Genomic DNA, 26,668 nt, shown 5'->3' with positions numbered 1-26,668 from the left:
CCTACTTACAAAGCGTAACTTAACAAAAAAGTGTGCCATACTAGCAGCCATGACACTGTTTCTTATTGTCTTTATTGTACTACGTAAGCCCGTACCAGCTGTTGTGGCGATACGAGCCTGTTTGTATTATCTGAGCACTGCAAAAATAAAGAATGCAAAAAAAATAAAAAAAAATAATGACTTGTAAAGAATCAATACAATGGTTATCAAAGGGATGACATAAGTTCCCTATGAGAGGTTGTGGCAGTCAGCCCCTAAAGATAGTAGGGGCAACTATTCACAAACTGCTACCTGATTGTGATTGAAATAATTCATACAGGGTACAAAAGGGGAACATAAAGGTTGGTACTAAGGAGACTTGAGGTAGTTAACTACGAAGAAAAAGAGAGGGGATCATAAAAGTCAACTCCCTCAGGTATAGTCAGAGTAAGGTTGCAGGTTCATAAAGAAGCTGTGATTTACAAACCCATGAAAACACAATAAGCCACTAAAGCAAACTATGCTATAAGGGGTACGAATACCTTAACATAGGTTAGGACACAGCAACTGAATGGCTGAATGGCTGAATGACCTAACAAGGAAAAGATAAAGCACCTGGGATTGGAAATGTCCCAAAAGGGCAGAACTAATAGCAAGACTGGTAACATACTAGTCTAAATCTCCCAGCTCCGCTCCCTAGCTTTGTGAAATATTGTGAAATATTCTACAACTCCCATCATGCATAGCCAAAACTGAATAGGGGCAGTTTTATTGAAACAGGCATAAGACAAGCACTGCAGTTCTATAACTCCCATTATTCATAGCTAAACCTGAATAAAGGCAGTTTTATAATAAACAGACAGAGAATAAAGCAGTGCAGTGTTTAAACTCCCATCACTCATGGCCAGAACAGAGTGGAAGGAGTTATATATAAACACATCTCACATAGAGCTATGTCTATTATTTGACCCTCTAAGTCCCTCAAACGTCTGTCAAAGTATCATTATACTACAGAACTGTAGCAGACTACAAATATGGGATCTCTACAATAGTGGTACATGAGTGGTTTGTGAAATTCCCCATGAAAACACATTTGTGAGTTACAGAAAAAATAAATATAACCATCAGATCTGACCATTTTACTATAGTCTGACAACTGACCTAGGACACATTGGGCGCCCACAGCCACAAACCCTGATTCTGTATTTGGGACTGTTTAGGTGTTAAAACCTGAGGCTTGTGCCAATGTATTAAACCACCCTTTAATACATTGTCTATTTGTTCATGCTAATGTAGTTCATTGAATATTTTGTTGAATGCCTCTATTAAAAAAGGTTTAACTAAATGTGGTTCTCATGAATTTCAATTTGAAGGGAGTTGTGTCAGATATTTTACTCTGACCATTATATATACCACTTCATAAATACAAATGCAATACAGTGCTTAGCTCATTGGCTGAGAGTGATCAGCTGACACCGACCTAAATTAAGTTTCTGCTGATAAATTTCCTGTTCTCAGGAGAGAGTAGAGGAGGCGAGGATAGATGCTCCGCAGATCCCAGGTAATAATTAAAACTATTACCAAAAATGTGCAAAAAATGAAGTTGTTTTAAAGGACCACTCTGGGCACCCAGACCACATCAGCTTAAGTGGTCTGGGTGCCAGGTCGAGCTAGGGTTAACCCATTTTTTTTATAAACATAGCAGTTTCAGAGAAACTGCTATGTTTATTAATGGGTTAAGCCTTCCCCCTAATCCTCTAGTGGCTGTCTCACTGACAGCTGCTAGAGGCGCATGCATGATTCTCACTGTGAAAATCACAGTGAGAGCACGCAAGCGTCCATAGGAAAGCATTATGAATGCTTTCCTATGCGACCGGCTGAATGCGCGCGCCGCTCTTGCCACGCGTGCGCATTCAGCCGACGGGGCGGAGAGGAGGCGGAGAGGAGGAGGAGAGCTCCCCGCCCAGCGCTGGAAAAAGGTAAGTTTTAACCCTTTTCCCCTTTCCAGAGCCGGGCGGGAGGGGGTCCCTGAGGGTGGGGGCACCCTCAGGGCACTATAGTGCCAGGAAAACAAGTATGTTTTCCTGGCACTAGAGTGGTCCTTTAATGATTGGACTATTCTGAGGTCTATCAGCCATCTTGATTACCAATGAAAAAAACATGACAAATTCAGTACTGGGATGGCTAGGAGTTTCTACTTAAGTGAATAAAAACGTTTGCTTAAATACAGCAGGGCAGTGGGCATCTTGCTAATCGCTCCAAAAACATTTGTAAGAAATTTTCATCAAGAAAATAAAAGGTGTTATCCTACATATTTAGCACCAATTCTAACCCTTCGGATATTTTTAATCTCAACAGCAAAGTATTTTGTGAGGGGAGGGAGAGTGACACTTGGGCCCTGGGGCCTGAATGCAGCAAGATAACAGTGATAGTTTTAATGGAGAGAACAGCAGATCTATCCAACTGGCCCACAGGTTATTTGGCATTAAATTTAGTTGTGTGCCACCTCTGTATGAAGAGCACCAAGTATTTTCTATATAGGGTCTCCTAATAAACATTCCCTATAAAGGAAACAACTTTCTGTGTGAATGTTATGTGTAAATGGAGGCAGGAATAGGATCCTGCGTTGTAGCCTTGCGGCTCGCCTACTCTACATACTGAGACATGGCTGTATGGGAAGTCTGTCTGCTGTGGGGAGGACAGTGGCTGTGTCCTGGCTGGTCACACACTAAAGGTTTAAGGGAAGGGAAATGCAGGGGGAGAGGGGAAAGAGGTAGAAAGAGATATACTGTAGCTTTGAATAAAAAGGGAGAAAAGGGATGGGAGAAAGGAAAATGGAATAGTGAGGGCTGGGAGATAAGGGGAGTGTTAAGATGGAGCCATGGATAGTCTAATTGGGCTATTTGCTGAAGTAAGAAGTGTTGGGAATTCAAGGTAAATTCATGTTTAATTTTAGATTTAAAGGGACACTATAGTCACCAGAACAACTACAGCTTATTAAATTTGTTCTGGTGAGTAGAATCATTACCTTCAGGCTTTTTGCTGTAAACACTGTCTTTTCAGAGAAAATGCAGTGTTTACATTCCAGCCTAGTGATAACTTCACTGGCCACTCCTCAGATGGCTGTTAGAGATCCTTCCTGGGGCAGTGCTGCCTAAAATGCATCCAAACATTCAGTATCTCCTCCCTCTGCATGCAGACACTGAACTTTCCTCATAGAGATTCATTGTTTAAATTAATCTCTATGAGGAGATGCTGATTGGCCAGGGCTGTGTTTGAATTGTGCTGGCTCTGCCCCTGATCTGCCTCTTTGTCAGTCTCAGCCAATCCTATGGGGAGGCATTGTGATTGGATCAGACCACCACTTCTGATAATGTCAGCAGACTGCTTGTTTTTCTGCGGCAAACAGCATGCAGATCTACAGCTTCAGGCTTGAATACAGTAAGATTTTGCTATATTTATGGAGGCATGAGGGAGCCCAAGGGGGCTAGATGGTGGTTTTAACACTATAGGGTCAGGAATACATGTTTGTGTTCCTGACCCTTTAGTGATCCTTTAAGTTGCCAAGTAGTTCAGCTACTTTGTCTTGTAAAATGTAAAATTCACCTTGAATTTCCAACAATTTTCACTCTAGTAAATACACTGTTAAATACTTAAAACTATGGAGAGGTGGGAAGGAGATAGACAGGTGGTTGCGGGCATAAAGTAATGAGAGAAAATTAATAATATGTTGTTCACTAAATATATTATTGGCTTTGAACAAACTGGCATGCCTTCCAAATACATCCCTCCTTTGAGACACACACAAATTCCCATGCATGCCTTCTAAACAAACCTTTGTATTCAGACGTAAATACTCCATACACTACTTGACCAAACACACTAAGGCAGTGTTTTTTTCAAACCAGTCCTCAAGACCCACTAACAATCTAGGTTTTGTCAGTATCTCCATTCTAATAAAACAGGGAAATACATAAATCCTGAACTGTTGGTGGGCCATGAGTTCTGGTTTGGGAACCACTGCACTAAGGCATTCACATACTTAAAAATACAAACTTACATGCACCCACTTCATATGTGCAACAGTTCTAAATTCGCCAGAACAGTCTCACGTTTCTGGGGTATTGTCCCAGTGGAAACTTACCGGCCTTCAGGGCCGGACTGGCCCACCGGGATACCGGGAAATTTCCCGGTGGGCCGTCGGCACCTGGGGCCGGGGAGACATTTTGGTGACCTGCGGCAGCAGGGAGAACTTGAATGGCGGCCGCAGGGGAAGCTCTTCTGGCGGCCGCTGGGTGAGCAGGTTGTTCTGTCTCTGCTCCCCTGCCCTCGCGCACTAGAAAGAGACCGGGGCCGGAATATGACGTCATATTCCGGCCCCGGTCTCATTAAGCTGTGCGCGAGGGCAGGGGAGCAGAGACAGACCTGCTCCCATTCAGTTTCTCCCTGCGGCCGCCAGCACACCTATCAGTCTGCCCACCCACACAGGTAGCAACAAGTATGTATGTCAGTGGGAGTGTGTGTGTCTGTGTCATGCTGTGTGTGTGTGTGTCTGTGTCATGCTGTGTGTGTGTGTGTGTGTGTGTCTGTGTCATGATGTGTGTGTCTGTCTGTCATGGTGTGTGTCTGTCTGTCTTTGTCATGGTGTGTGTGTGTCTGTCTGTCTGTCTGTGTCATGCTGTGTGTGTGTGTCTGTCTGTGTCATGGTGTGTGTGTGTGTGTGTCTGTCTGTGTCATGCTGTGTGTGTGTCTGTATGTCATTGTGTGTCTGTCTGTCTGTCATGGTGTGTGTGTGTGTCTGTCTGTGTCATGGTGTGTGTGTGTGTCTGTCTGTCTGTGCCATGGTGTGTGTGTGTGTGTATGTCTGTGTCATGGTGTGTGTCTGTGTCATAGTGTGTGTCTGTGTCATGTGTGTGTGTGTCTGTGTCACGGTTTGTCTGTATCATGGTGTGTGTGTGTCTGTCTGTGTCATGGTGTGTCTGTCATGGTGTGTGTATGTCAGTCGTGGTGTCTGTGTGTGTTTTTAAAAATAATGTTTTACTCACCGTGCTGGTCTCCCCTCGACTGGCCCTGCCTCTATGACTGAGATGATGATCTCAGCCAATCCGCACTGACACAGGAAGTGCCTTTAGTGACCGTCTGAGTGTCTATCACTAGAGGTGTCACTAGGAAGCAATGTAAACACTGCCTTTTCTCTGAAAAGTCAGTGTTTACATTCAAAAGCCTGCAGGGACAGGCTATAGACACCAGAACCACTACATTAAGCTGTGTGTGTGTGTGCGCCTGCTAGTGAGTGAGCTTGCTTGCATGTGTGTGTGTGTGCCTGCTAGTGAGTGAGCTTGTGTTTTTATGTCAATGAGCTTGTGTATATTAGTGAAATTGTTTGTCTATGAGGCTGTGTATCAATGAGCTTGTGTGTGTCAGTGAGATTGTCTGTGTCTGCATGTGAGTATGCTTACTGTATAATTACATGTTTTACTCTGAAAGAACCAATATTTTATATTAGTAAAAGCAATATATATATATATATATATATATATATATATATATATATATATATGACTCAATCATCTGGGGTGGCAAGACATAGACTTACATATTACATGCGACAATATATGGCGCAATGACTTATGGGTCTGGCATAGATTTTTTTCCCAGGGCTGCTTTGTATCCCCAGTCCGGCCCTGCCGGGCTTAAGAAAGGACTGGGCATTAGGACCTTTCACAGAGTGCTTTAGAAGTACTTTGTGCATGGTTACCATCTCGGATGGTAGGCAAGTGTTCAATTCAGACATGCCTTTCAAATAGTTGCCTGCATTTACACACTCACTTGCATTATAAATATACTCCTTCATTCACATACACTTCACACTACGACATCCCTGTGTTCACACAACCACACTGACATTCTGCATTTGTGCACATATGTATACAGTGACATGTGCTTATTAATACATTTCTTCATTTACAAATAAATGTACACAAACCACAAAAAATCCCTGTACTCATATGCACACACCAGCCTCCTAACACACATGTTATACAGAAACAATATGCAATCAAAAAACACACAAATAAACACCAGAAATCACACACACTTGGATAACTAGCATACAGAACCCTGCATTCATGAAAATAAACTGCATATATCCATTGGCACTACATATATTTAGGCATCCTGACTTGCACACAATACAACAGAAAAAAAACAGTTTATTTTGGTGTAAAGTTTTTTAATTCACTTTTAATTCCCAACAATTCTCACTTTAGTGAATAAGGTGACAGTTTTTTTTCACTAAAGTGAGAATTAAAAGTAAATTCTAAATTAAATCTAATTTTAAGATCAAAATAGCTTAACTGGAAAATTTCTCTAAGCCAACTATATTTTTAGAAAAAAACATAAAAACCTGCGTATGTTTTTTGTGCATTATTGAGTCACAGTAATGTATGTTTGTTTTGTTTTTTATGTTATGAATTAAAACTGTGGAATGAGTTGATGTGGTACGGACATTTCTTGTTAAGTAATAGTTATCTGAGCTTTACACCCACGGTTTTACCTCATTTAAATTTCTGAAATGGTATTAGAATCTATAATTTGAGGAGCAGGAAGAAAAAGCATTAAGGCAGCTGAAATCATTATATTTGTAACTTGTGTGTGAATGTTTTGTGTAAAATGTTTTAATTACAAAACAGCAAATCTTATACCAGTATGTGATCTGTAGTCAATTCATGTAGGTTCACCAAACAACTAAATTGCATAACAAAATTACCCTAGAAAAACCATGCCCTAAAGAACAGGGTGTGGAATTTGTGTCTGCTTCTCTGCCTTAGGCAGGTGCAAAGGTGTTGACTAATTTTAAAGTGCAGAGTGTCCCACACTAAAATTCTCCTATAAAATGTGGATAGCAATCCTCATTGTATTTTTTTTATATTTTGGTTCCTTTCCTCTAACATGTATGTACGTTGTGGACATTGGATGAGATACCTTCCCGAAACCAACCATGAACCCCCCAAAAAAGACAGACACTAATATTGGATGAAACAGGCCACAGCAGTTATTAAAACATACAAATACTGTATAACACATACATATTCGTATAAAACTATAAATATAAATAACCAAACGATCATGACTTAACATCTAAATAACAGTGCATAATGTCATACAGTATGTACTAACTCTAATCAAAACGTCCTTGCCAATCTAACTCACACCCCTCCCAAAGGCTCTCACCTCCCCCCTCGTCATAACAAATTCCTCTTCCCGTTTTGGGCTCACCACCAGCTGGCTTTTAGCTTCGTGGGGGCCCATCCATAATGCTCCCCACCAGCCGGCATTAAACTTGGTGGGAACACGCCCAACCTGGTACCCTTGCGATCTACCATAAGAGACAGGGGAGGATGAGACCCGGCCATTATCCACCTGTAACCATCTCTCAACCTGTTTTGGCATGGACATGCCCCCTGCCTAGCTGTGACAACACAAAGGTCCAAAATTAAAGGGAGGGTGGCGGGAACCTGTTGCTGGCCTGAATCCTAAGTAACACTGAGGTCAGCTTAACCTAACAGATTAACAGATTTTTTCCCTAATTTCCGGCTTCAGATGCAAGCCCAGGGGTCCAGACCAGCACATATAAGCTGCCCTTTGGCCATGTCCGCGACCCCCATCTAAATCCTCGGGGTTGACTACCCTCCTGTAACCATGCTGTGCACAGGGGGCACTGGCACTGCTGGGGAGCCGCCGACCCGTCACTAACCGCCGCTGCTGTCAAAGAGCTTACCACTCCACCCACCTTCGAACCCACCACTGGGACAGAAGGGGACCACACCGAGCGCAGCTGACCATTTAACCCCTGTGTACCCAGCGCTAGCGCACCTTGCTCCCACTGGGAGAGAAGACCCTGCAGCCCTGAAAGAAAACCACCTAGCGCAGAAACCCCCGATTCTGACAATGAAGGAAAATTGGACACACCTGAAGCCACCCCGAGACCAGCCTGCGGCACCAAAAGCAAAGCGGGAACCTGGAGAGCAGTATCTTGAGAGGTCCCTGTGGCTCCCATGTTTACAGGAGCTCCAGTCGCCACCTGCTGGACCGATCCGGCAATTGCACCCAAAGCCTGAGAAAGCATTATAGAGTCAGTGAGCCTGCACCTCAGAACAGGAGGCTGCCGAGACAGGTAAGGAGCAGGGGGTGAAGGAGTGACATCCCAGACAGAGGGAGAAGAGAGGCAGGGCCGGCCTTAGGGGTGTGCAAGCTGTGCAGCCGCACAGGGCGCCATGGAGCAGGGGGCGCCCTGTGACCGACACAGCTCGCACATGGTCGGGTGATAGGGGAGCAAAAAAAAACGAAAAAAAAATCGAGGCGGAGGGGGCGGGGCTTACGAGCAGCGGGGACGGGGCTTATCTCGAGACGAGGGCGGGGCTTATACCTATCTGAAGTCCCTGGTAACTGCTGCACAGGAAGAGGGAAGCAGGAAGGAGTCCCTGCTTCCCCAACATCTAACTGCTTCCACTCTCCCTTCAGCCTGCTTGTGTGTGACTGCCTGTGTGTGTGTGTGTGTGTGTGTGCGTGTGACTGTTTGCATGTGTGTGTCTGTGTGTGTGTGACTTTCTGCCTGTGTGTGTGTGACTGCCTGCCTGTGTGTGTCTGCCTGCCTGTGTGTGTGACTGCCTGCTTGTGTGTGACTGCCTGTGTGTGACTGTTTGTCTGTGTGTGTGTCCGTGTGTATGTGACAGTCTGCCTGTGTGTGTGTGACTGCCTGCCTGTGTGTGTGTGTGTGTGTGTGTGTGTGTGTGACTGTCTGCCTGCCTGTGTATGTGACTGTCTGTCTGACTGCCTGTGTGTGACTGTTTGCCTGTGTGTGTGTGTGTGTGTGTGATGGTCTGCCTGACTGCCTGCCTGTGTGACTGTCTGTGTGTGTGTGACTGACTGTCTGTCTGCCTGTGTGTGACGGTTTGCCTGTGTGTGTGTGTGTGACTGTCTGTGTGTGGCTGTTTGCCTGTGTGTGACTGCAATTGTGTGTGTCGCTGTAGCTGTGCCATCGTGCGTGCCTGTATGTGTGTCTATCAGCGTGAGTGTCTGCATGCCTGTAACCGAGTGTGTATGACTGTCTGCTTGTAAAGGAGTATGTATGACTGTTTGTTTGTGACTGTGTGTGTGACTGTCTGCCTGTAACTGTTCGTGATTGTGTGCCTGTAACTGTGTTTGGCTCTGTGACTGTCTGCCTGTAACTGAGCATGTGTGACTTTCTGTCTGTAACTGTGTGTGTGACTGTCTGCCTGTAACTGAGCGTGTCTGACTGCCTGCTTGTAACTGTTTGTTTGACTGTCTGCCTTTACCTGTGTGTGTGACTGTATATATAAGGCAACTTGTTGGGGGGGGGGGGGGCGCCGTGAAGACTTTTCGCACAGGGCGCCTAATGGCCGGCCCTGAAGGGAGGTATAGAAAAGAGGAGGGGAGGCAGGAGGAAATGCAATCAGGGAAGGGAGGAGTAAGGGAGCTGAGGAAACCAGAACAGCAGGGGGAGAAAGGTCCCCAGAAAAACCCAAAGAGGGGGGTAGGCACCAGGGAGGGTGAGGGTGGAAGGGGGAGGAAAGGGGGCCAGGACACTAAGAGGGGGGGGGCACCAGGCCTGCGGACATAACGGGAAGGGGGGGTGGGGAAGGTGGAACAGGTGGAGTGGGAGAGGAGCCCAGGCCAGAAGAAACCGGAGGGGACCCCCCCTATCGCACAACGGCATTGGGAGAGACCCACCGCACGTGCCTCGCAGGGGCCTACTCACCACTGCCGGCTGCAAGGGGGCTTAACTGTCTGGTAGACAGCCACTAGAGGTTGAGTTAACCCTAGTAGGTAATTATTGTAGTTTCTTAAAAATCTGAAGTGGTCTGGGTGCCTATAGTGTCCCTTAAGGGCAACATGACAAGTCCTACTCGACACCTCTATTTGTGATTGCACAAAAAACATGGTGGTATCAGATGTACCTCCTATTATGTTGTTACAATGATAGTGTTATGTAATGGCAAACACAAACAAGAAACCCTAAAAGTCTTACTAATTGTTTAATTAAAGGGCTTATGGGTCTCTAATTTGGACCCCAAGCCATAAAAGTCTCTATTTGGTACATAGTAATCTATGTGTATGTGTTTTCTTTTGTCTGTGACCACTCACTTATATTGTATGAAGGCTGATCTGGTGTTTACCAACTTTAAATTCAAACTCTCTAGTTTTTCCACAATAGATTCCCTTTTCATAATTCGTACTTGTTTGCTTCAGGTGAAAAATGTTGGCAGTTTAACGCTAAATAACACATGATGCTGAAATGTTACTGTGACTTTAGGCTATAATTAAAAAAAAGTAGACGTTGAGCTTGACCATACAATCCAAACACTATCCTTTTATTCATCCAATTGTTCATTGTGAAGGAAAGGTGAATAAATGAATTCAATCCCATTGAAATACGTAGCATTATATTTCTGAGATTTTTACTAACTTTCATAGCCTTCCTGTATTTTCCCACTTCACATGTTTTACAGATTCATTTAATTTTGTTGAATAACAGAGTTAAGAAGTCACTAGTTTCCTCTTAGTATAAAACAATCCGGTAGCATCCTCAATCAGATACAGGAAATCATTTAATAAAGTAAACAAGGTGAATGAATATTCAAATAGTTATTTTAACATTCGGTTACTCGTATAACCCCTTAAGGACACATGACATGTGTGACATGTCATGATTCCCTTTCATTCCAGAAGTTTGGTCCTTAATGGACCACTATAGGCACACCGGCACCACTTCAGCTTAATTAAGTGGTCTGGGTGCCAGGTCCATCTAGGTTTAACCCTTTTTGCTGTAAACATAGCAGTTTCAGAGAAACTGCTATGTTTACCTATGGGTTAATCCAGCCTCTAGTGGCTGTCTCATTGACAGCCGCTAGAGGCGCTTCTGCGCTTCTCACTGAGATTTTCACAGTGAGAAGACGCCAGTGTCCATAGGAAAGCATTGAGATTGCTTTCCTATGGACTGGCTGAATGCGTGCGCGTGGCTCTCAGGGATGTCAGAAGAGGGAGGAGAGTCCTAGCGCCGAGGGAGCCCGGCGCTGGAAAAAAGGTAAGGGATTAACCACTTCCTCCCCCTTCAGCGCCACGGGAGTGGGACCCTGAGGGTGGGGGCACCCTCAGGGCACTATAGTTCAGAATGAACGCTGGTCTGTGTGGAGGTAAATTATGGGAAGCGGCGTGCTCGTGTAGGGTGCACCCAGGGCCGGTGCAAGGATTTTTGCCGCCCTAGGCAAAAAAAAATTTGCCGCCCCCCCCATATGTCCTGCCCACCATGTGACATCACAATGCCCTGCCCATATGCTCTGCCATATGGGCCAACGTCAGTCTTCACAAAGTGTCTTTTATCTGAAAAGACTGTTTACATTAAAAAGCCTACAGGCACAGGCTATAGACACCAGAACCACTACATTATGCTGTAGTGCTTCTGGTGACTATAGTATCCATTTATTGTGAGGTAAATTAGAGATTAGTGCCACTAATAATATATTGGATTGCCTACTTACCACCAGATGAGGACAAGAGGCTGATGATGGGCTCAGTCTGGCTCCACAGGTTTGGTGTAGAAGAGGCTCTATGGAGACAACAATTAACGAACAGGGCCCATTACACAGCTCAAGGTCTGGGCCCCCAGGGCTTGACCGTGAGTATGCCTACAATGCCCACCCATAAATACCTACATGGCCCACCCATGAGTTCTCTCACAGGAAGTGGAGTGTATGTGTGTAGGGGATGTTTTATGTGTTCTTGTAGACTGGATGCAATGTGTGTGTGTTCTTATGGAATGTAGTGTATAGGGATACCAATTTGTGTAAGGGATGTAGTGTGTTTATAGGGGATGCAGTGTGTGTTTGCGTGTAAGGAATGCATTGTATGTTTCTGTGTGTGTGTGTGTAAGGAGTGCCCTTGTGTTTCTGTGTATGTAATTGAATGCAGTGTGTGTCTGTAAGGGGTGCATTGATTGTGTAAGAGATGCATTTTGTTTCTGTGTGTAAGAGAATGAGTGTTTGTGTGAACGTAAGGGATGCATTGTGTGTTTCGGGTGTGTCTGTGTGTGAGTTGGAATGCATTGTATGTTTCTGTGTGTGTTTGTGGGGAGGGATGCATTATGTATGTGTGTAGTGTAAAAGAGAGGGTTTGTGGGGTAGGATAGGGACTGAGAGGAGAGCAGCTCTTTATTTTTCCTGTCAGTTATTGATTTCCCCTTCCCTCCTGTCCCTCCGTGTTCTCCCATTCTGTCCCTTAGTGCTCTCCCTTGGCCCCCTGTCCCTCTGCAGTCCCCCTTGGTGATCTTTAGTGTTAATCTCCCTTAGTGGTAATCTCCCCCCCCCCAGTGGTCATTACCCTCTTCCCCCCCTTAGTGGTCCTCCCCCTCCCAAACCCCTTAGTGGTAATCTCCCCCCCCCCCAGTGGTCATTACCCTCTCCCCCCCCCTTAGTGGTCCTTACCCTCCTCCCCTCTCCTTAGTGGTCCTCCCTCCTTACCCCCCCTTTGGTGGTCCTCCCTCTCCCAAACTCCTTAGTGGTCCTTACTCCCCCCCTCCCCTAGTGGTCCTTACTCCCCCCTCCCCTCCCCTAGTGGTCCTTACTCCCCCCTCCACTAGTGGTCCTTACTCCCCCCTCCCCTAGTGGTCCTTACTCCCCCCTCCCCTCCCCTAGTGGTCCTTACTCCCCCTCTGCCCTCATGGTCCTTACCCCCTCCCCTCATGGTCCATACCCCTCCTCCCATCATGGTCCTTACCCCTCCTCCCTTCATGGTCCTTACCCCCCCTCCCTTCATGGTACTTACACCCCCCTCCCTTCATGGTCCTTACAGCCCCCTCCCTTCATGGTCCTTACCCCCCCTTCATGGTCCTTACCCCCACCCCTCCCTTCATGGTCCTTACCCCCCTTCATGGTCCTTACACTCCCTCCCTGGTCCTTACACCCCCCTCCCTTCATGGTCCTTACCCCCCCCCCTTCATGGTCCTTACACCCCCCTCCCTTCATGGTCCTTACCCCCCATTCATGGTCCTTACCCCCCTCCCTTCATGGTCCTTACCCCCCCTCCCTTCATGGTCCTTACACCCCCCTCCCTGGTCCTTTCCCCCCCTAATGGTCCTTACCCTCCTATCTGCCTATGTAGCGTGGCCGGGCGGCGCGTAACGCGGGACAGGAACCTCTATTTCCTGTACCCGGCCGCCGGCGGACTGAGGGGAAGTGCTCACTCAGTGAGCACTTCCTGTCATTCCGCCGGCGTCCGGGTACAGGAAATAGAGGTTCCTGTCCCGCGTTACGCGCCGCCCGGCCACGCTACATTAAGAGACTGGCAGGAGGTAGCGCTCTGCGCCTCCCTCCTGCCGGTCACTCAAACCCGGCCGCCCTCCATACAGCAGTGCTGCGCCGCCTGAGGAGACGCAGCGGGGACTCCGGACACAGGGATCCGGCGCCCCCTGCTAAGGTGCGCCCTAGGTGGCTGCCTAGGTCGCCTTACAGGTGGCGCCGGCATTGGGTGCACCTGCAACTTCTGTTACCATAGGGGAGCTAATGGATGTTGGAAGCAAACCTCTCTGGCTGTTTGACAACCGTGAGGGGTTGTATTGTTTAATTCTAATAGTACAGTTTTCTCATAGAAATCAGCACTTTATGAAGTGTCTTTTAATTTGAATATTCCCCACACATTGGGTGTGAAGTGGTCATTTAATATGATTTGCAAAGTAGCTGATGTAGAAATGCAGATGCAACAATGTGCATCAAATTACTGGGAAATACTTACTAGCTCATATCAGAATAAAGTTTGAGATTTCTCTATAGGACCAGCATGTTTTCTTTTTGCAAATATTAAGTTTCATTTAGCTTGAGTTACCGCTGTCCTCTCAGGAACAAGAGCTGCTTATTTTTGTAGAATATTTTGTAGAGCTGTCTCCTTGATGATTTACTATTTAAAATATAGGGAGTTTGTCAAAACAGATGCACAGTTTTATCCAATTATAACCCTCCATGAAATGATAAAATTGTTTAATTCTTATTTATTTTATTCTATATTATTTGCTAAGCATGAGAATATTATAAAAATATATTTCTTGCTTTTTTAGTATAACTGCAATCTTGGTGGTTTTATATTTATATGTGTTATCGGTAGACTAGGCTCAGTAATCACGTCTTATTGCATTGACACTGTGTAACGTAACATTCACTCTACTAATGATTAAAATATAACTTGAATTATTATTATTGACCAATCAGTTTGAAGAGTTAAGGCTTTTTGTTTGATGCTCCAGACATTGAAGCTCTTTTGAGCCCTATTTTGAATATGCATTTCCTATAAAGCAAATGTTTAAAGGGACCCTCCAGTGCCAGGAAAACATATCCGTTTTCCTGGCACTGCTGGTTCCTGCAGTGCCCCTCTCCCTCCGACCCCCCCATCCCATGTTGCTGAAGGGGTTAAAACCCCTTCAGTGACTTACCTGAATCCAGCGCCGATGTACGCCCACGCACCTCCACCACCGACATTAGCCGGCGGGGGAGACCTAATGCGCATGCACGACAATGGCCGTGCGCGTGCATTAGACCTCCCCATAGGAAAGTATTATTTAATGCTTTCCTAAGAGGATTACGGCGACGTTGGAGGTCCTCATGCATAGCATGAGGACGTCCAGTGTAGTTTAAAACACATTTCGAGATTTAAAAACCAGGAAGTCCCTCTAGCGGCTGTCTGATAGACAGCCACTAAAGGAGGACTTAACCTTGCAAGGTAATTATTGCAGTTTGTAAAAACTGCAATAATTACACTTGCAGGGTTCATGGTGATGGAATTTGGCACCCAGACCACTCCAATGGGCAGAAGTGGTCTGGGTACCTGGAGTGTCCCTTTAAGTTATACCATAGGTGAGCACAGCTGCTGAATTTTTATTATATTGCAAGTCCAACCTTCCTAATTAAAGACTTGAATGTAGTGAGTGCTGCAAGGTCAACCATTTTCAATACCATTCCTGTACCAATTCTTTATAATTATCACTACAGCTTAAATAATTATAACTGCACAAGAAATGTGCCAGTTATCACTGAAATATCCAAGTATATGGAGCATTTCTAGCATTAGTGGCCATCTGCATTTCTGTGTTATTAGAGGGTTAATTGCATACCCTTACTATAGTCTTCAAGATGGAGGAGAAATACTGGTCTAATCTTAAACTATGTTTTATGTAATTACTAGTATAAATATAGATACATTATCCAACAATGTACTATATATAATTATGCCAAGGATTAAGTTCGAAGAATAAATATTAATATTAATGGGACCCTCCAAATATGTAAATAACTTTAGCTTAAAAGCATACTATAGGCATGGGGAAAATAGCCTGTAAATTACTATTATTATTATTATTATTATTATTATTATTATTATTAATAAAGCACCAACAAATTCCACAGTGCTGTACAATAAGTGGACTAACAGACACGTATTTGTAACCAGATGGGTTGGACACATAGGAACAGAGGGATTGAGGGCCCTGCTCAATGAGATTACATGCTAGACGTAGTGGGGTATAGTGACACAAAAGGTAAGGGTAGGGTAGAAAAGTAGGTTGCTAGGATAGTATTCACTGAGGGCTTAGTGTTTTGTTTTGATGCCAGTTCCAGGAGAGGAATCAGGGTGCGGGGAGGTAAAGCTGTTGACAGTTTAATTGATATACTTTCCTGAAGAAGTACGTTTCAAAGATTTTTTAAAGGAGTGGAAATTGGCCGTAAGTCTAACAGAGAGGGGAAGAGTGTTCCATAGGAATGGTGCAGCCCTAGAGAAGTTTTTAATGTTCACATCAGTAGTAGGAGTACGAACAGAGGTTAGACGTAGGTCTTCGGCAAAGCGTAGGGGCCTAGACGGGACATATTTGTGTATTAGTGAGGATAGGTAAGTCGGAGCAGCATTGTGTAGAGCTTTGGAAGGAAATACCAGGATCTTAAATTGATCCCTATATCTTATGGGAAGCCAAAGTAGTGACTGACTGTAGCGTTACTTACCTTATCTAGGGTCCAGTCGCGGTCCTCTCTTCGAGCCACGCGCGGTTCTGCTGCACGAGCCGCGTGCGGCTCATCCGACGGCTTCAATAGGAAGGCGGGCAGTGACCGCGAGACGCGGTCACGTGTCCCGCCTGAATCTAAGAGCGCGCCGCGGGTCTCGGTGGGGACCATTTTTTGGGGGGGGGGGGAGGGGGTGACTAGGGGTTTTGGGACCCCTAGTCACCTAGGGGGACATTTTTTTTAGGGCCCCCACCCGCCACTCAGGGGTGGGGGCCGGGGGGGAGGACAATAGGTCCTCCCTATTGGTATTTAGGGCCCCCACCCGCCGCTCAGGGGTGGAGGCCGGGGGGAGAACAATAGGCCCCCCCATTGGTATTTAGGGTCCCCACCCGCCACTCAGGGGTGGGGGTTGGGGGGAGGACAATAGGTCCCCCCCTATTGGTATTTAGGGCCCCCACCCGCCGCTCAGGGGTGGGGGCCGGGGGGAGGACAATAGGTCCCCCCCTATTGGTATTTAGGGCCCCCACCTGCCGCTCAGGGGTGGGGGCCGGGGGGAGGACAATAGGTCCCCTCCCCTATTGGTATTTAGGGCCCCCACCCGCTGCTCAGGGGCGGGGGCCAGGGGGGAGGACAATAGGTCCCCTCCCCTATTGGTATTTAGGGCCCCCACCCGCCGCTCAGGGGTGGGGGCCGGGGGGAGGGCAATAGGTCCCCCCCTATTGGTATTTAGGGCCCCCACCCGCCGCTCATGGGTGGGGGCCGGGGGGAGGACATTAGGTCCCCCCTATTGGTATTTAGGGCCCCCACCTGTCGCTCAGGGGTGGGGGCTGGGGGGAGGACAATAGGTGCCCCTCTATTGGTATTTAGGGGCCCCACCTGCCGCTCAGGGGTGGGGGCCGGTGGGGAGGACAATAGGTCCCTCCCTATTGGTATTTAGGCCCCCACCCGCCGCTCAGGGGTGGGGGCGGGGGAGGGGAGGACAATAGGTCCCCCCCTATTGGTATTTAGGGCCCCCACCCACCGCTCAGGGGTGGGCGCCGGGGGGGAGGACAATAGGTCTCCCCCATTGGTATTTAGGGCCCCCACCCGCTGCTCAGGGGTGGGGGCCAGGGGGGAGGACAATAGGTCCCCTCCCCTATTGGTATTTAGGGCCCCCACCCGCCGCTCAGGGGTGGGGGCCGGGGGAGGGCAATAGGTCCCCCCCTATTGGTATTTAGGGCCCCCACCCGCCGCTCATGGGTGGGGGCCGGGGGGAGGACATTAGGTCCCCCCCTATTGGTATTTAGGGCCCCCAACGCCGCTCAGGGGTGGGGGCTGGGGGGAGGACAATAGGTCCCCCCTATTGGTATTTAGGGCCCCCACCCGCCGCTCAGGGGTGGGGGCCGGTGGGGAGGACAATAGGTCCCTCCCTATTGGTATTTAAGGCCCCCACCCGCCGCTCAGGGGTGGGGGACGGGGGGGGAGGACAATAGGTCCTCCCCTATTGATATTTAGGGCCCCCACCCACCGCTCAGGGGTGGGGGCCAGGGGGGAGGACAGTGAGCAGCCACAGGCTGCTCACTGTTTAATAGACATGCCCCTACTCGCAGTATTGCGAGTAGGGGCACAATTTACTAATACTAAGTAATTTTTACTTCGTATTAGTAAATTGGCTGAAAGACCAAAAAAAAAAAATAGGGGGCGGACCGAACATCGCATATGTTCGCCATCCATGGCGAACGCAAACACGCTATGTTCGCCAGGAACTATTCACCAGCGAACCATTCGGGACATTACTAATGCAGACGTATTCTTTGCAGCATGAGATGGTGTATTGTCATGAATGAAGATGATTTTATTACGGAAAGCATAGTTCTTCCTTCTGTACCAGGGAAGAAAGTGGTCAGTCAGAAACTCCACATACTTTGCAGAGGTCATCTTTACACCTTCGAGGACCCTAAAGGGGCTGACCAGCTCTCTTCCCATGATTCCGTCCCAAAACATGACTCCACCATCGCCTTGCTGACGTCGCAGCCTTGTTGAAACAGGGTGGTCGTCCACTAACCATCCACTACTCCATCCATCTGGACCATCCAGGGTTGCACGGCACTTATCAGTGAACAGGACTGTTTTAAAATTAGTCTTCATGTATTTTTCTGCCCAATGCAGCCATTTCTGCTTGTGAGCATTGGTTAGTGGTAGCCAAATAAAAGGTTTATGCACAGTTGCAAGACTCTGGAGGACTCTACACCTTGATGTCCGTGGGACTCCAGAGGCACCAGCAGCTTCAAATATTATACATCTGCAATTAGTTTCGGTCCGAATATGAATTCGGATGAATTTCGGACAATTCGGACATTCGGGTACTTCCGAATGTCCGAATGGCCGAGGTCCCGAAGTTCCGAAATTACCGAATTTCCGAAGTGTCGAAGTTCCGAAGTGCTGAAGTTCCGAAGTGTCAAAGTGCCGAAGTGCCGAAGTTCCGAAGCACAGTATTGCCTAAGTACTAATATACTTACCCAGTGAAAGAAGAAGAATGTTACATTGTATACAATTTTAAATAAAAAGTTTACAAACATAGCCAGGATTCAGCTGTAAGCATTTGCAACACTTACAACAATCAAGTAACATACATTCATATAAAATGTAATTACTTGGCCAGTCAATGTAATGACAGGAATGAATAAGTAGATAACTCCCTAATTCCCACGGTATTAGGGAGCTATCTACTAAAAGGCTGAAAGACCTAAATTGGTCTTTCAGACAAATTTACTAATACTAAGTAAAGATTACTTAGTATTAGTAAATTATGCCCCTACTCGCTATACCGCGAGTAGGGGCATGTCTATTAAACAGTGAGCAGCCTGTGGCTGCTCACTGTATAAAAAAAAAAATAAGGTCCCACCGGCCCCCACCCCTGAGCGGCGGGTGGGGGCCCTAATGTAAAATAATGGGGGGGGGACCTATTGTCCTCCCCCTGGACCCCCACTCCTGAGCAATTCCCCCCCATCATTTTACTTTAAGGCCCCCACCCACCGCTATGGGGGGCACTATTTTTTTAAACAGTGAGCAGTCACAGGTTGTTTTTTTTAAACAGTGAGCAGTCAACAGGCTCACTGTTTACTAGACATACCCCTACTGGCGGTATAGCGAGTAGGGGAAAAATTTACTAATACTAAGTATTAGTAAATTTGGCTGAAAGACCAATTTAGGTCTTTCAGCCTTTTGGTAGATAACTCCCTAATACCGTGGGAATTAGGGAGTTATCTACCAAGCGGCTGCAAGAGAAGTCCTGAGGTGGCGAAGTCCCGAAAATTACAAAATGCCGAAGTTCCGAATTTCCAAAGTGTCGAAGTGTCGAAGTGCTGAAGTGCCGAAGTACCGAAGTTGCCGAAGTGCGGAAGTGCGGAAGTGCTGAAGTTCCGAAGTTGCCGAATTTCCGAAGTGCCGAAGTTCCGAAGTTGCCGAAGTTCCGAAGTCTTGAAGTGCCAAATTGCCGAAGTCCTGAATTGCGAAAATCCCGAATTTCGGAATGCCAAACCGAACCGAAAATTTTCCCCATGCACATGCGTATCAAATATCTGTTTGCTGCTATGAGATGGTATTTTAGCAGCTGCTCTCTTGATCCGATGCATGGATCTGGGAGAAATCTTCCTCAATGTGCATTTATCTGAATGAATCCGTCTGTGCTCTGAATCAGCCACAAATCTCTTAATAGTGCGATAATCATGCTTAATTTTTCGTGAAATATCTAATGTTTTCATACCTCGTCCAAGGCATTGAACTATTTCACTCTCCCATGTATGGGACCCGGACAAGAGTGTCCCATTCGTCCCCCTGAGTTCCACGCCGGAGACATACGCTGCGATCACGACTTAGAGACTCAGGCAAAGCCACTAGTTTGGATGTTTATATTGTGTTATGCATTTCATGTTTTTCTTTTCCGGAACTTATTCCGTGCAGGCGGCCGCCTCATGGGGACAACAACGACAGTGAGAGTACCAGAGACAACCATACAAGTTAGGACCTAGGAGACAGTGGTTAATGCACAAGCAGGGCACACCGGGGCATACCTGAATCGGGCTTCCAACGTGAGGCTCTGACCACCGCGAACTGCCTGTCATTTTTGCTTTTAACTATACTTACCGTGATGCCCACTGGTATAACTTTACGTAAATGTTGTATATTAATCTCTATGTATGCACCTCTCGTATGCTCAGTGAATTGTTCATGTAGGCACCTAGTGAATTCACGCAGCCATATATAGTTAGACTTGAGTACAGCCCCCACGGTTTGCTTGTCTCATATAGTTGTCTCCTTGCAATTTATTCGTCTTACTGATGAGTATCCAGATTGTTGTCTAACTAATTTACAGAACTCATGAGTGTTCCCGCGCAGCAGAGAATATTCGTTCCATGTAGCAGCAGTGCAGCATACCATACAATATACTTACCGCAGGCGACCAGCTCGTTAGCCACTGAACACATAGCGGTTTTATACCCAACGCAATTGTACCCTCATGCATATAAGCGCTGTATTTGACAATGTGTGGACTCTACTGACCGCTTTCAAAAGTTATACTTAATGACCCACTCGAGTTCCTCTAAGCGTCCCACCCTAGATTTTATGCAGGGCATCTCTATACTTAGAGAGTATAGCACATGACTACACATCATAGGCTGCATCTAGCACTGATAACTGCCGTTTGGAGCTCCTTACTACAGCTTTTTGGTTTAACTTCTATATGTAATCTATTTAGTTACTGCAAACTCAACTGCATAGGCTTCGTTAGGCTGTCTACATTTTTGCACAATCATGGACATATCCATGTCAGAGAAGCGCTGCCAGCCATAATGCTTAAAGCATGCCTCGTTCCCGTAGTAACGTTTTTGCTGTCATACTACATTTAAGTTTAAAGGTGTTCAAATCTAGACCTCTAATGAACATGTACATCGGTATAGCCCATAGGTCAGCACTGACCAGCTGACAATCAGACGACAAGTCAAGGCTGGGGCTACCTGCTCCAACACCTATGCCACGACGTAATTGGGCTAGAGTAATGTTATAACTCTGTTTTAAACATGTTTGTCCAACCGTATTTAAAACCAAACGTGAACCTACTCTCGTTAACCAACACAAAAATGAAAAATTAGGCATTGTCCAGCAGGAAATGTAATTAACGCTGTATTAACCCTTATCTGTATATTACCATTGCATTTCCCCTCTTATTATTCTGTACCCTATTGCACATGCCTTAATAAAAGAAAGATTGACAAAAAAAAAAAAAAAAAAAGAACTATTTCACTCTTTTCGGCAGCAGAGAAAAATGGTGCTCTGCTTAATAATGTGGAACACCCTCCTTTAGTAGTTTTTCCTTAAATTGGGCTCACCTGGCAATCTAATTATCACAGGTGTCCGAGATTGTTTTCAGTGATGAAAAGAGCCCTGAGACACAATATCATCCATGAGTTAAACTGAAAAACAAAATATTTAATCTTTGTGACACTTAAATAGAATTTGCATAATAATTTGGAACAGGGTGTATATTGATAATCTTTTCTGCGCTCCTTTATCAGTCAATGCTTTGGCATGCCGAGGCATTGACTGACAGCTAGGAGAAAAAAATAACATTTTTAAATAGGTTCTGCTCTTAATCTATACATTTGCTAACAAAACTGATAGCACAATGTATAGATATAATCTTATTCTCAATCTAATAAGCATCAGTTGTTTGGTGGATGACATGTGCCCTTTAAAGAAATAGTATACTCATAAAAAGTACTTTGGATATGTAACCATGTCCTGCGATAGTTTATGACGTTATTGCTATAGAGTCATGTTTTGTTGTCATTTAAATAGCCATATATACATGTTAAAAGGTACTGCATTAAAGGACCACTCTAGGCACCCAGACCACTTTAGCTTAATGAAGTGGTCTGGGTGCCAGGTCCTTCTAGGGTTAACCCATTTTTTCATAAACATAGCAGTTTCAGAGAAACTGCTATGTTTATGAATGGGTTAAGCCTTCCCCCTATGTCCTCTAGTGGCTGTCTCATTGACAGCCGCTAGAGGCGCTTGCGTGCTTCTCACTGTGATTTTCACAGTGAGAGCACGCCAGCGTCCATAGGAAAGCATTATGAATGCTTTCCTATGTGACCGGCTGAATGCGCGCGCAGCTCTTGCCGCGCGTGCGCATTCAGCCGACGGGGAGGAGAAGAGGAGGATCGGAGGAGGAGAGCTCTCCGCCCAGCGCTGGAAAAAGGTACGTTTTAACCCCTTTCCCCTTTCCAGAGCCGGGCGGGAGGGGGTCCCTGAGGGTGGGGGCACCCTCAGGGCACGATAGTGCCAGGAAAACGAGTATGTTTTCCTGGCACTAGAGTGGTCCTTTAAGATGTTGACTGGACATAAAAAAGGGGAACCGCACTGATCCTTAATTGTTTTGAAATAAAACTGATTAAATTGCATTTTCAGTATTTTGAGATCTATTGTCCCCCATAATTAAATTATGGGCCAGAGAAAGGGAGATGGCCCCATGTTCGCAGGGGAATTCCACCAGCCATCCCCTGCCAGACATAAGTATGTCTTAGCAATAGGACCTTCCCTCTGCCTTCACAGCTGTGTCCTACTAAATAGTGATGGCTGCAAATCTCCCAAGTGTTACCATGCAGAGCAGGGGAATTCCAGTACACTGCACTCTGCCAAGTTCCTGAAGTTTAGCAGCATGCTTATAAACTGCCCTCCTCTGTCAAAACAAAAAAAAATATAAAAAAAAACTCTTCTCAAGTGCTGTTTGTTCTTTGACTCAAACATATTTAAAATATTATGATTTATATGAAGAGTTGTAGTAATTAGTGAAATGTACCTTTAGTAGATCTCACTCCGGGCTCTAATTGTGTTTGCTAATGTTCCCCAGAAATGTGTAAGAATGTAATTGCTTAGAGTAGTAGAGAAAGGTAAATACCGTACTTCAGTTTGAAAAGAAAAGATGAATATGTTCGAGCAAGCCTTCTGTAGGTAGAGTATTAAAGTCTTTACTTTGGCTGTAGCACAATAGAATGTTTTACTGCAGAAGTCAACTGCATCATCTAAGTTGGGAATCATGGTAGCGGGTACAGCGGCACTGTTAGTTCAATCCATCATGTGCTGTGTACCCATATGAAGGAGTTTAAGAGGCCTTGGAAATGTGCAACATATCTGCTAAGGTTCGGTACTGATTGTAACAGGAGGAAAATGCTGTCATTTATTTTACTGCTCATCCTGCAACATGCAGTCTTCTCCGATGATGAAAGAATCTAATGGTGATTTGTTATTAAGTAAAGCCCCTGGCCCTACGCCTAATGCCATTAGCTATCATCAGTTCAGGCAGCAAGGTCAGAGTCCCGATTACAGAGCCAGAGGCACTCTCAGGCCAAACACAGGGTTCAGGTATCCTGCAATCTTACTCAGAAAGGTTTTAAACTGCCCCAAGTAAAAAAAAAAAAACACACACAAAAAAAGAGCTCAACAGGTTAAAGACATTTAGAAAATATCTGTCCACACCCAGCCTGTAAGTGTCAGCAGTTTTAAAAAAAAGAGACACGTGCTGAACTTCGCTCTACTGCCACAAAGAGCCAGTCATGCAATATTCATTATTTAGAGCGCTCTTTAATAGTTGTGTTATTGTTGTTCCCATTATTGTTATTAATTTGTAACACTTTGCATGGTAGCTGGGTGTGCAGTCCTTAGCAATACAGCTCACACCCTTCTGGCTCTGAAAGGGTTTAGCCAAATGTACATTTTCATGATTTACCACATGTCATTCAGGGCTTATATAAAGAGACTAGTATTATTTATTTGGTGGAGCAGCAAAAGTGAGTGGTTCGAACAAGTAAACATGATATGTGAGTGACAGTTGCTATGGCTGCAGCAGCTAGATACACAGGTGAAGCGTGATCCTGAGTGACCCAGTCCATTTGCGTCTAAGGGCATCAATTAGTCAGCAAGTGTGATGTTTTAGAGAAACATTTCACCGGTGTCTTACTGACATTTCAACCCAGAAATAGCCAATATAGAGAGCCAAACATGCACAGCTGTTCAAGACTACAACTACCATGATGCCTCGTCAGCCTTTAACCCCTTAAGGACACATGACGTGTGTGACACGTCATGATTCCCTTTTATTCCAGAAGTTTGGTCCTTAAGGGGTTAAACAAATAAATCACGACAGTAGTGGGGATCTAACAAGTGTCACCACTACTGCTATAATTATTAAATTATTGAGCTCTTAGATACATTACAGTTTTTTTGTTTTGTTTTTTTTTGTTTGCACAGATTTGCTTGCTATCTTGTTCTTTGTATGTACTCTACTAGAGCAGTTGCCGATGCCTGTCCGTGTGAAAATGTTAAATCATCTTACCCTGGAACGACTAAATGTAAATCTGAACGTAAAGCTTACCTTATGGCCCAAATGCATCAGCGCCTCAAAGGAACACGCAACCAATATGGCCTGCTGTGAAACCGTAGCCTTTTTAAGGCTAACTCTATATATGTATAGCCTCTGCGGCCAAAAGCCACTGAAATCCATCTGCTTTTTTTTAGGTTTGTGGATACATCTGCTCACTTTTCATGTAAAGAAGGATATTATCGTGCAGCCATGTCCCAGGATTCAGACATCCGAAACACTGACGTATTTGATCGTCTATGGGAATTTCTAGGGTAAGTCTATGCACAATAAAGGCAGAGTTGCTTAGTGACTTGTTTTAAACAGTTTTGCTTCTGAAGGTGTACTGACCTAATTCATCAGGCAGTTGGCAACTCTATATTAGCTGTGAGCATGTCATGTGACTTTTCTATATATAATCAGCAAATATAATATTGCTTGGCAACTCTGCTGCAGCTTCCATCACACTGGCGTTATGGGTGTTAATCTAACTCCAGCACACAGCTTGAGGGCGGTCCCATCGCAAGCATGACCGTCCTATTTGTAAAGCACTACAGTAAATGATTACTTACCTTTTTCCAGCTCAGAGACTCCCTTGACGCTGCTGGCCTCTCTGCCTCCGGTAATCAAGGATGCATGGCTCCAATGTTTTCTTATGAGCTGCAACGTCACATGCTCCACATTTTTCCACACACTCCTTTTACCCCAGAATATATATAAAACGTTTTATAAAAATTCTGGGGGGAAAGGAGTTTGTGGAAAAATGTGGAGCACATTGTATTTGGTATAAAAGGGACACCATATATACCAAAACAAATTAAGCTTAGTGAAGCAGTTTTACTATAAAGATCACGCCTCTGAAGTTTCACTGCTCAATTCAATGCCATTTAGGAGTTAGATCACATTTGTTTCTGTTTATGTAGCCCTAGCCACACCTCCCCTGGCTGTGACTGACACAGCCTGCATGGGGAAAATGGTATATATATATATAGTGGGCCAAAATTCAGAGTAGTATTTGACAGGTAAATAACTTATTTGTTAATAGTATATATAAGTTATATATATATATATAGTGGGCCAAAATTCAGAGTAGTATTTGACAGGTATATAACTTATTTGTTAATAGTTACATATTGTTGCAGGTACATAACCATGGGTTAAAATAGTGTTATTTTATTTGCAAAATTGCAGGTCCATTATTTTAACACAAAGAGAAAATAATTCTGAAATGTGGTTTCAACAGGATGGGGCTACTGCCCATAGAGCCAAGGCCACAATGGACCACTTGGGACAACTGTTCAGCGAACGGATAATTTAAAAAAATTCCCAGATTAATTGGCCGCCACATTCGCCCGACCTTTCAGTTCCCAATGACTTTCTGTGGGGATATCTGAAGGAGGTGTATGTGAACAAACTGCGTACACTTGAGCAGCTCTGTGAGAATTTTGAGCGCTAGAGCCTCAAACTAATATTATGAACAATGCAATTGAAAGAGTCCAACTTTGTTTACAATTGTAGGCGGCAAATGTAGCTTATTTGAAAGATGCAATCTTCCTTGCCTATTCAAACAAATCTCCATACATTAATCATTCATTGTATGTAATATCATTGAAACCGGTTTATTAATTAAAAAGTTACTGACACCTCAAACCCTACTGTGAAATTTGGCCCACCGTGGTTAAGCATTTTTTCTTCCTTTTCATACATTCGTGCAACATTAAAACATTTTCTATGTTTTATCTTTGCCTTAGCCCAATGCATTCTGTCCAGCCAAAAGACTTGAATTTTACCAGCGATCCGACAGAAAAAGTTTCTACAAACAAGATAGAGATTAGCATGGACTGTATCAGGATGCAGGACTGTGATCTTAGTGATCCTATGTGGGTGAGTGGAGCTCAAACATGTAACTCCAACTTTTTTTTTTACATATATTAATTCTTTCAATGGATGTGTTCGAATATCTTTGTATATTAGTCAGCCAGAGGTATTGGCATGTATTTTACTCAAATATTGCCATTCCCTTGTCAGTTCACCATAATTACAAATTCACTGTTTAGAGAATTAGTTTTTATAGCTGTATGTGGTTTGTAAGACAAAACATACTCCGACACCATGCTTCTTTAAGTTTGCTGTGTATCCTTCCATTGTCACTGCTATGTACATAATACTATCTCATCGTATAATATATTCTACAGGTCCATAGAAAAGGGTGTGATATTTCTGCTGAAATAAA

The 26,668-nt window shown here is 45.1% G+C and overlaps 1 protein-coding gene across 1 annotated transcript in view; it reads left to right on the top strand.

The window, feature by feature from the left end:
- Positions 1-26,668, top strand: part of LOC134586219 (tumor protein 63-like) — a 57,484-nt gene that overhangs the window by 14,749 nt on the left and 16,067 nt on the right. The window contains exons 2-3 of the mRNA XM_063441715.1: positions 24,594-24,710; positions 26,187-26,319. Of these exons, the coding sequence (XP_063297785.1) occupies positions 24,594-24,710; positions 26,187-26,319 (250 nt within the window). The remainder of the gene's footprint in view (positions 1-24,593; positions 24,711-26,186; positions 26,320-26,668) is intronic.

The sequence above is a fragment of the Pelobates fuscus genome, chromosome 2, assembly GCF_036172605.1.
Source record: "Pelobates fuscus isolate aPelFus1 chromosome 2, aPelFus1.pri, whole genome shotgun sequence".
Lineage (NCBI taxonomy): Eukaryota > Metazoa > Chordata > Amphibia > Anura > Pelobatidae > Pelobates > Pelobates fuscus.
Note: the sequence above shows the minus strand (reverse complement) of the source record. Positions and strands in the feature narration are given on the sequence as shown.